Source organism: Adelges cooleyi, unplaced genomic scaffold (genome assembly GCF_023614345.1).
Source record: "Adelges cooleyi isolate 19-005CV unplaced genomic scaffold, UGA_ACOO_1.1 ACOO_flye_CR_arks_rails_tigmint_CR_PRNA_30, whole genome shotgun sequence".
Taxonomy (NCBI): domain Eukaryota; kingdom Metazoa; phylum Arthropoda; class Insecta; order Hemiptera; family Adelgidae; genus Adelges; species Adelges cooleyi.
Window position 1 is genome coordinate 10,181,033 of NW_026095971.1, and position 12,103 is coordinate 10,193,135.

The 12,103-nt window shown below is 28.6% G+C and overlaps 1 protein-coding gene across 1 annotated transcript in view; it reads right to left on the bottom strand.

Moving 5' to 3' along the window:
- Positions 1-6,968: 6,968 nt before the first annotated feature.
- The window catches only part of LOC126838302 (uncharacterized), a 57,670-nt gene continuing 52,535 nt past the window's right edge, over positions 6,969-12,103 (bottom strand). The window contains exon 6 of the mRNA XM_050572626.1: positions 6,969-8,991. Within this exon, the coding sequence (XP_050428583.1) occupies positions 8,658-8,991 (334 nt within the window). The 3' untranslated portion in view covers positions 6,969-8,657. The remainder of the gene's footprint in view (positions 8,992-12,103) is intronic.

The following is a 12,103-nucleotide window of genomic DNA, read 5'->3' on the forward strand; positions in this document are numbered from 1 at the left end:
ATTTAGAATCAAGTCAATCAACAACCCTCCGATTTAACCAGTACCTACTGCCCATAAAAACCCCAGTATGGATCTCTGAGCTATGATTGTGATTCATTGCCCTCATATCATACTATCCGCTAATCTTGGCTCGTGATAAATTTTTATTGTACATAACTACAAAATAAAATACGTCCTTCCAGTGTATTGATCACGTTAAGGATTTATCAAAATTAAAAAATATTAGTTATTCAATTGTTTTGCTAAATTGAGTGATTCGTCGACTTAATGGTCTGGCACAATCGGTCAATTGTATTTTGATACTTAAAAATATATCAAGTCTCACGAGTGAAAAAATTAAATAACACATTTAAAAGTATCGAGGATCTATTGTGACTTATCAACTAAACAAGTTGATACATTCATTTTTAAGTTATAATTTTATTTCTAAAAAAAACGTTTACATATTGTTCGTCTGTAAGAGCACACTTACATTCCTCTATACTTATGGAGATTTTCGTTTTAAATGTATAACGCCCCTAAATTAGTGAAGTTTGTGCGTGGTGGTCTACGTCGGTTTCTGCTCCTTTACCATTGCACACCACTACACAAGTTGACCAGTTAGCCTTTCGAGGTGCCTAAATATCCTTAATATTTTTCAGAAAAAAACTGAAGAATTTTAACCTAGTCAAATAAAATCGTATTATAAAAAAATTGTTGGTTTAATGTAATTTAACTAACAATAGGTCATAGCTTATAGTTCGTTTTTAACTTTAAGTTACATTTTTTGTTGTATTTTATAGTATCATTAATTGATTTGACTAATTAAATTTCAGCATTATAATTTGCAATTGTCAGACTACAGTTCACTTCTGGTATTCTCAGTGACGTTGTCCGTTACTTGTATCCAGATGTGTGACCGCAGTAACCACGCATTCCCATAAATCGATAACTATATTCAAGTTGTATTTATATTAAATATTAAAATATAATAAAATATTAGATGGTCATAACTATAAAAACTTTTTATTTACCTTCGGTCTTCAATAAGTATCTCTAAGAAAAACTTTTCTAGACGTAAACCTAGATTTGTGTTTCTTTTTCAAATTGAAAAAGAAATAAAAAAGCAAGACCAAAACAACAGTTTACATTTCACTCACGTCTTATGTTTACAAATACACAACATGCGGTGCCTAGTGGACTTTAGGTCATAATACTGCTATTACATATAAATATTTATACATGTGTGTATAGTAGAGGAGAAAAGTTCTGAGATAAATTCAGCGGAAAAATCGCCGGTGTCTTTTCTATTCTGTGGCACGTGACTTGTTTTATCTACGACAATTTTATCGGTTGTCAATGATTCGCATTCGATTGCAGCTCTGGACACGATTACATAAATACAATTTACAAATATTGTGTAGATCTCGATGTAGTAATAAAAAAATCAATTTGATTTTTTAATCAATTTTATTATTAAAATATTAGTTTTAACTTTTAAGTAATTTTCAATGAAATAATAATCTGCGCCTTACTTTATAATGGAAAAATAATGTAACAATGGGACACAACTTGCGCCATCTACAGAACAATCTGTGTGATAACATATACGTTATTATTGTTAGTTAAACAGCAGGTAGCGCTATAGGTATCAATATTATAACGGAATGAGTTAGTTATGTAGATACGAACTTTAAAATAAGAATGATTTTCCCGAACTGTTATATAAAGTAGGTTTATGGAAATATCATTATAATTTATAGAATTAGATATTTTTAATTATTTGTTGTTTTTTATAAAAAAAAAAATTTACTTATCTATTTCCTCTGAAGAGCGCTGCGTTATGTAATTGTATTTATAAATGTTGATTTTACTTTCTTGGTTTTTAAAAAAAATTATGTTGATAACGTTAAGAGCTTGTTGTGAATAGGAAAAAAATGCTACACACTAATAGTGAGAAAATAGATATTTGTATATCTATAAGGAGTTGTATATAGGCAATATTTAAGAAAAAAGGGATTTTATTAATTTCGATCATGTACATATATTATATCAGGATAGTTTTTATAAACTTCAGGGTATTATTTTTAACGAATACAATTTTTTACAAAAATACTTGAATTCAAAATAATTGGATTTTAGTTCTATAATATAAATTTGTTACATATTTCTGTATGATTTAATTAAAAACATTTGATTTTTGAATGTCCTCTTACATTGATAAATACTTTAGAGGTACCCAAGAGGTTTTTTTCAAGTTTAAAATCGCTCCCCTGTAAAATCACTGAAATCGACTTACACAGTTATTCACAGTTATTACAGATTTAAGCTAATCAACATTTTTCAATTGTGGAAGTTTATTTTTTAAGAACAGTTTCGTTTACTTAAAAAAAAAGTTTACTAATTATTACACTTGCAACTAATTATTAGCTCAAATTAATTTCAACAACATTATTAAATACGTATCAGGTGAATTTGTCATTAAGTTGAATTGTGTCTACTATCGAAATTAAAATTAATTGTATTATATAACGTTGTGTTATATATATAGGACGAAGATTTTTTTTTTAACATTTTAAAAACCACATTCCTAAATATCAAACATTAGTATATCCACTATTCTCTTAATATTCAAGAACGGGTTTTTAACAGACCATAATCACCTATCTAGTGTACCCCCCCTCTTCCCTATTAGTCATATATTTTTTTTAACTATACCTTTCGACTATCTTAAGACCTAATACAAATAGGAAACTATTTGTACAATCGATATCAAATAAAAAAACTAGTATAAATTTACGCTAACCTTAAAAACTATTAATTACCTAATAATTTTATACTATAGTCTATACATTAGATTCATTCATTAACACATTGTATAATCTACCACATTTATATTTTTGGGAATACCATGTAAGGTATGGAGAATGAAATTAAGTTATAAATAAAGCAAAGAGCTAGCACAGTTTGCCCCCCCCCTCCTCCCCACTCAGGCGCTGCTCTGCTTATAACAATTCTTCTTAGATAGAATTAAATGTGGAATATATTTAACATTATCGATTGTTTTTGATAAGCAACAAAATTACGGTCGGCCAAGTACAGTCGTTGAATTCGACTTGTTCCTTCTAAATATCTTGCTAAATTTTCTTTTCCATTTGGCTTGTTTTTTGTCCGAGTGCTTGAGACCGACTACCAATTCGGTGTCGTTACTCACGTCCGATTGTCCGTCGACAGCCTCGCACGACTCGCACCTATGGACTTGCTGGTGGTCTTGAGCTGCATCAGTTAATAAAGAACTCGATATGTTGCTCGCTGGGGATATCATCCACTCGGGAATTGCAATTTCTTCGGCGGTATCACGCGAATGTCTTTGGGTGGTGTCCACGTTGGGCTCGGTATCGTCCTTCAAGTACGAGTATTCTTCAGGGGCCCAAGGTGCTACTGCCACATCCGAACACATAGAAACGATGTCTCGAACACGATGAGACTTGGTAAAACTGTTGGAACGCGATGCCCTTTTGGCCGAATGCAATGACATAATAATATCTGATCTCTCCCTAAATATAAAAACATTCTAAAGGAATATTTGTGGCGGATGCATGGCTGCATACAATCGCACCAACACGCGGTTAGCAAGCTAAATTCAGGTAGTTGCCTTGTCACTCTAGATATATATATAAATATAAATGTTGTTTAAATTTTTAAAAAAAATTTTAAAAATTAATAATTTATAAATTTAATCGTGATTTTATTTTAGTTACAAAATAGCATGTCCATACCATCATTGTAATTATAATTCATAACTATCAGTGTAATACCCAATTACGTAGTGAAATACTAATAATTAACTTTTTACGATGAAATACAAAAATGTATTAATATGTTTGTGGTATGCTGTTACAAAAAAGTACTATGCAACACATTTTTATAAAATTGTAGTTAGGACAGCAATTTATAAAATCAAGTGCACGGCATTAAATAAATGTATTAGTCAATTAGTGAAAGATAACAATTTAGACCAGTTATTTCATTTATTCCCCACATTTTCAGGACCCAAGTAATCACATTTACATATAATACAAAAAAACATTAATTTATGTTAAAGCTGTATGATAAAGAGTATATTATAATCTACAAAGCTTAAATGGCTTACTCATTATCGATTTTAGATCTATTAAAAAAAAGTCTCATCTTCATAGATTTATGACAAAATTTTACTGATGTAAACTTCTATAGAATATTATTGTTTTAAATTATATTATATTATGAGCTATATTAGTTAAAAAAGGCCATTCGCGGGAAAAACTCCTACGGTTTTTATTCGACATGGTTTAATTCGGTCTTTTTCTATAACTATTTAAAAAGAGTTTGTACACTGTCAGATTTGTGTTGGTTTTTTCAATTATTAAGCAACTAAAATGCAGTTAAAAAATCGCTAAGATTTTATACTTTAATATAATACCATAATAGAATTTTCCACAAACGCATTTAACCGTCTTAATTTGTTTGTAGTATATTTGGTAGTTTTAAAATTTTTCCAAACTGATGAGTGATTTTTAATTGGAAAATTAAAACATACTGTTTTTTTGAACGGGTCTTTGACATGTAGGTACATATAGTTTTAGTTTTAAATAAACATTCAAAAGACAATTGCTTTTACCTTAAAAATGATAAACGTGACGTCCTCTTAAATATTATATTATTGAAAATTAAATCATTAATCAATAAATATCAGACTTCATCACTGATCACACACATCATACATATAGTTTTTACACAGAGTTAAAAATACTAATCAAGACTGGCTTCAAGTTCTACATCGTTAAATGTCTCATATCAAAAGCCTTTTTCAATAATAGTATTACAAGAATACGGCCTAACAATGTCTACAAAAATAAATGCATTTCGCAAATACTTTTAACTATTAAGTTATTTATTATAAAATAAACCGAAAATGTATTGATAATACACCCAAAATGAGTTAAGATGAAATTACTATGTAATTAAAAGTGATTGTCTTTTTTTATACTGTCTATTATTTTATGACAAATCGTATTGTATGTACTTGTGAAAAGGAGCGTTAGTACTCGGTGAATTCCAAGTGTAATAATGGTTGATTACGCAGTTACTAGTGTCTACCACTTCCGAAATTGGTAATTTGCTGTAAATTTTGGACAAGTCCTGCTTGGTGATAAAGTGATGGTTAGGCTGAATTTTGAATAACCTTAATACGTCCAAAGAAGAATCGTTGCTTTTCACCGAATCCGTATCGTTTGTTGTCATGTTGTTTTAGGAACTTTTAAAATCTATTTTGTTATATACTATTTGAAATAAAAATAAGTAAAGTTATTTAAAATCAACCTACGGTTCAAAATGCAACCGTTTAGTTGGTATGGTAACATTGTACAGAATATACAAAGTGAACATATCAGTTTTAGCAAAAAGTAGTAGGTATTGAATCTTCAATGTCGTTTGAACTTCAGTGTCTATCTACCTAGTAACTAGTTAATTTAAATAATTAATACAGACGTGTTATTCTTTATATAAGTAGTATAGTATATTATTCTTGATTCACAAGAAGGTTGAACTAAACGCCAATAAATGCTGTATTATATATTATGTTCTATAATTGTTAAATAATATATATACGTTCATGTTGTGAGATTAATGTGAATTTTAAGACGATTATATGATGTTTTTTTTAGTAGAAAATTAATTTGTTTTATTCACGTCTAATTAATTAAGCAATATTACACATATTTGGTAAATTTACTAATAATTGCTAAAAACACAATACAAATACTCATTAAAACTGCAAAATGTATACAAATTTTGCTCACCTTACGTGACTAAAATTAACTATTTTTTTTATTCCAGGAGTATTATGGGATTTTATTTTACGAGTGTCTTAAGTTTCCTGGTTTTCTTATAAGATCAACAATGTAAACTAAAAATAAATTACTCCCAAGGTATTTTCTAAAAAATTATACTATGTTACAAAACATTTAATTTTCTAAAAAAATTTAATGTTTTCAAAAATCTTGCATTTTTCAAAAAATTTTCGTTTACAGCAAAATTGTTTTTAATTAGAAAAAACAAAAAAATATTATTTGACAAAACTATTTTCTTAATGAAATAATTTTATTATTTGTATTCGACAAAAAAAAAACCCATTATTATCCGTTAGGTTGATATATTTCTTGAAAAATATTAATGTCTAGTAATATCAATTTGTAAGAATACTTTTGATAGTGGTGTAGCTACCGTGGGTAAGGGGGGGGGGAAGCAGCCCCAGGATGCATTCTAATTTAGGACGTTTTTGTACGGTTTACTACAGGGTGGAGAAAAAGATACGCATCGGCTTTGAAGGGCTGCAGAAAAAAAACTATTCAACTTAGAGAAATGAGGTTTATATTGCTCGATTCAGTAGACAATCTAGTTTTAAAGATTACACCACTAAGATGGCGACCGTCAGCAGCGATTCACTCTTGAAGGCGATTTCTAAAGTTTTCTACCGCTTGTTGGCACATTCGGATGGATATAGCTATTATTTCCTCCCTAATTCTCATCCTAAGTTCTTCCAAGTTGTGTGGACGATGTTTAAAATTTTTTCCTTTAGGTATCCCCAAAGAAAAAAGTCGCAAATGCTCAAATCTGGTAAGCGGGCGGGTTTGAAATTGAGACAAATATTCCCTGAGCGCCTGGTCTCTCTGAGGGGAGACGTGGTTGGCCTGCGTGCTATCTTAGTGATGTAATCTTTAAAACTTGATGTCAGAAACTAGACTGTCTACTGAATCGAACAGTATAAACCTCATTTCTTTAAGTTGAAAATATTTTTTTTTTGCAGCCCTTCAAAACCGATGCATATCTTTTGCCCCACCCTGTATATACGTTAATATGTAACAAAGTCGCGAAAAAAGGTCTTGCTGTAGGGCGTTCTAATCTCTAGTTACGCCACTGAGTATGGAGGATAGTAAAGTAGACAAACATTAGCGGTATATAGACAAGTTGTATTTGTTTTATGAATATAATCAAATTGGTATTACATTTAACAGTTATAAAAGCAATTTTAGCAGTAATTTACAATTTATCTTGAATACATTAAGTATTCGTATACATTATTTTATAAGGTTGACATGGATTATGACGTAATATAAGTTACATAATACTTAAGTGATGCAATAGTGGCAAAACAGTCTAATGGATCGTTAGTGTATAAAATTAACAAAAATGTATTGAGAAACATCAAAAGTACAAATGGAAAAAAAAACATGTTTTAAAATGTATTAAAATATTTTTCATTAAGTAGTAAATAAATAAATAAACAACATAAAATATACAAAATATATATAACTTTACAGTATACTATTATGATACGGAACAATAATTAACAAAAGAAAAAAATGTATTTATGTAAAGAATAAAAACATATCTAGTACATTACAATATAATAATAAACAAATAGTTAATACGTAATATAAATTATACAGAAATACAGAATTAACATTATTGCCGGTAATCGACTGGATGCAATTGGTGAATGGTTACGTAGGTAAATATTATATACAGTGCTTTATTAAAATCATAAAAATACATTTGTTTAAATTGTATGCATTCGAAATAGTTTAGGTAACTCGTCAACGAAATTCGCGGACAGTGCGCAGCAGTCATGATTATACTTAATATATAATATTACCTATATATTCGTATAAGCCTAAGGTAACATCCGAATGACTAAATACATATACTTAAAATATAATAATTTAAAAAATGATTATGATGCATAGAACAAACAAACAAATTTATAAGACAACCGATAAGGGTGAATATCTGTGGCATGTCAGATATACATGCTATCGTGCCAGATAGTACCTAGTTATCACCCATATTTATTTAAAGAGGGAATGGAATTAGTGTTAAAATATTTGTATTATTATGATTGTTATTGTTGTTGTTTTGATTAAGATTAACTTAAAAGTTGATCGACGACATCGGCGTGCTTTTGCGATAGATTTGATCCGGTTTATAGATCATAGTCAGCGGTTAGAAACGCCTAAATGTGCAAATACTATTTAAAATGCATAGCAGTTAACACGTCAACACGTTTTAGCGACAGAATATTCGTTTCAGAACACTTGTTTTTAATCTACACGCGACAACCGAAAGTTAATATCGTTTGCATCGCGATTAGATGAAGTAATTTTAAACGTATATAATAGCAAGTTTTTCTTTTATGAAATTCCTCTACGTCAAATGATTATAATAGCAGTTTGCACCAAATGTAATAAAAATGTAAGAACAGTAAAACAATATTTATGTTATCACATACACTACATTATAATTTCAAGGTTAAACCAACATCGTGATCCCAACTAACCCAATATGGTTTAGTCAAAGCATTTGGCTAAATATTTCTTTGCTTTTTGTGGGTTATTTTTTTATAACATTTCGCATAATAATATTAGTATTGAAATACTAGTAAATAATAAAAATAATAATAATAATAGTAGTAGTAGTAGTAGTAGTAGTAGTAGTAGTAGTAGTAGTAGTAGTAGTAGTAGTAGTAGTAGTAGTAGTAGTAGTAATAGTAATAACAACAACAACAATAAAAATATTGTTATCTTAGGACTCGCGGAACACACCGTGCTGGACCATCCTGCGGTGGCGGCCGGCCGGCTTCATTGCGGCCTCTTGTTTTGCTTCCTTCTCTGCTTCTGTTTTTTTATCGGCGTCTGCACCTTGCAAGCGCACCCGCTGCGCACCTGGATGTAGTCCAACTTCCACACGTTGTTGTCGTTGGGGAACAGCGAAGGGAACTGCTTGTTGACCCCGCCGTTCGACGTGTTATGGTGATGACGGCCGTTCCCCTCACGGACGATTGCGTACGAATACGAATACCTCTGCTCGCAAACCGAATGGTTGTGCAGCTTGCGTTCCATGAACAAGCAAGGTTTTCCCTCGACACCCTCCTTGCACGACACCTCGTAGAATCTCTGTTTGTCCGTCCCGTCGCTATAAAAGCCGAAAACATAACATGAAGTTAATATTTACTCATGAACATTTGGTAACATTATATCGACCGCATAGTGCCCAGGTGTGATAAGTGCACTTGAGACGTTAATTGGCTAATGTACTAAGTATCTTAACAGTCGAACCCACTCGTGTAAATTTGTCATTTTCTATATACAGAAGATGATAGTCAAATATTTGCCACAAAAACTGTTCATCTATTAATCTATACGTGTGTTACACATAAATAAACTGAAAGTCAAGACTAGAAAAGTATATTATGATATTACAACAATTCCATCAATTTAACATAGCATTAAAATTTTATTCGAGTGGTTTATTATAAGAAAACCCGAATGATTGTAAGACAAATTAATTTTACGATAGATGTATTTGAATCAAGAATAAATAGTAACAATAAAAAATATTGGCTTTTAGTTAATGACGTCAAATAATTAATTTGGATTATTTCAACTTTCTATCGACACAACAATGTAGATATTTATGTATAAAAAAGAAAACACCTGTAGTTAAAAAAAGTATAAAAACATTTGACTGAAATAACTATAAGTATTATTATTATTTGTAATTTAAAAAGCAATTAATAGTTAATATAGTTACAGTAAATAATAAACCAGACAATGCGATAATCTTTAATATATTATTTACGTTACTTTAAAATACTACCATATTATATTATAGGGGGGGGAGATAGATTTGAATGCGGGGTACACCTTTGAAAAATTCTGATAGAATGGTTTTCACTGTGCTGATAATGTCGAAAAAAAAATGGTCAGTGTTCGATGTATTGTGTTGTCATAACACAGGATTCAGTATGATTATGTGATAGAGAAATAAAAACGTCATCGACTCATATTATTGAATTTAGTGTTTTTTTTCGTATGATTTTTTTTTTTACCTACAACTTCATTTATCATAAGCAGAAAATAATTTATACGGACCCAAAATGTGGTTTTCTATCATTGTATTTATCTAACGTTGATTTATTATAATTATTTTATCTGATACAATACTAAATATTAACAGTTATCAAGTGGAGTAAATTTAAATTTAATTTATAAATTACTTATTTCTTAATTGTTATGTTAAATTAAGGTTATAAAATAATTTGTGTTAAGAACCAAAACTAAAATAATGAAATATAATATTCCTTACTAAGTTAAGAGTTATAAATTGCTTATATTTTAAGCACCAAATACACCTTATGAAATAACGTATATTATATTTTTAAATTCTATATTTGCATTAAATAAAGAAAATAATTTTATATAAAATAAATTAATTGTATTGTACGTATTTTAATATATAATAAGATTTTTTTTAACATTAATATTAAATGTAAGTAATAAAACGTCACGTAAACCGCACTTAAAAAAATCCCTTTAGCAGTTCAATGCATAATGATTAATGAATATACCCAAGGAAGTAATAAAAGTAATTACTAAATTTATTTGTATACTTATTTAAGCAATTCCATTGCATCTAAACTTGTTTTCAATATTATATCTCTTCATAGCGTTAATTATAATAAATAATGCTGAAGCGTAAATGGAAATCGTAAATTTGTGGGCAGTTTTACCGTCGATTTACAAAAATATAATTGTAAATTTAACATCCAGAATAAGCATAATTAATGCCCGCGGCGGAAATTCCATTTCGAATTTAAATTCGAAGGTTATGTTGAGAATCAATAATATACTACAAATGATATGTATATAATATGTGTCCGATACTACTAATGTGTATACAATAAAATATCGATATCTTTGAATTATTATTATTATAAAACTTTATTTTCTGAAATGCTATTGTATTCCTAGTTCCTACACTTATTAGTTACAAATAAGTGTTACAATACGCGTGATTTCTAATGGTATTTTTTAAATTATGTAGCAGTATCAAATGTTTGCCAAAAAATGATACGACCACGGTTATATGCCTGAAATCTACTTTATATTATTTACAATTGTGAAATGTTTTCCAAATAATGCGCATTAATCAACCAATAGCCAATATGACTTATTATTGTGGTACAAGTATTTAATTTTATCTCTTTTGTAAAAAACAGATAAGATTTTCAATCTAAGAGTTAAGTGTTAACAATTTATTTTATATAAAATATATGTATGATTTTTTACAATTTTATATGCGTTTTATAAATAAAAATAACAATTCTGTCTACTATTCAAATGCAAATTGAAAGCAATTAAATATTTCAAAATTTCAAAACCAATAATGCAATAATATTTTGTATTGCAAAATGCATCTGACTATTATTGACAAGTATAGAAAAAGAATATGTTTATTAATTGTCAGTAGCAAAATACAAGTGATGTTAATTCAATTTAAATACAAATTACGAAACACATAATATTTTACTCGCAATGATTAATTATTTTAGATTTTAAATTAAGACTACAATATTATTATGGTAACTGAATTTCCATGTTTGTAGTTGAATAAAAGCCAATATCGTTTATAATATTCTATTGCCGGCAATGAAAACTACTAGAAAACTACTTTAGCACTTAATTAGTTGCCAATTAATAACACGCATAAAATATTGTTTTCATAAAGACAACAATAAATCAACATAATAACTATATTGTACTTACATGTTAATTAATCGTATTAATAGTAAATGACAGAATAGTCATTATTATGAAATACTTAAGTATCGCATACATACATATACGCTAATGTATTTTTAATTCGAATTAAAATAATAACTATAATGAATTCTTATGTTATCAATTAATGTCTTGAATAATGCACCTTGTTAGTAACAATGATAGAAAATTTCAAAATCTTTCTAATTTCCACGAATCTCGTAGATTATTTTTAAACTAAATAAAAAATAAATACAAATATATTCATGAATTTTAGATGCATTATCACCGTCTATTTACTTAATGGATATTAAAATAAATAAACGTGTAATTAGAAGAGCTCAAAGGGAAAATAATATAAATGTATAATTTACTACAGTAGTAAAAAAAAATATTATTTTATATAAACCTCAAACCAAAACACTTAAAATAGTAAAAAAAAATACTTATCGTTCGAAAAACATGCGGATGTTATTTTTATACTT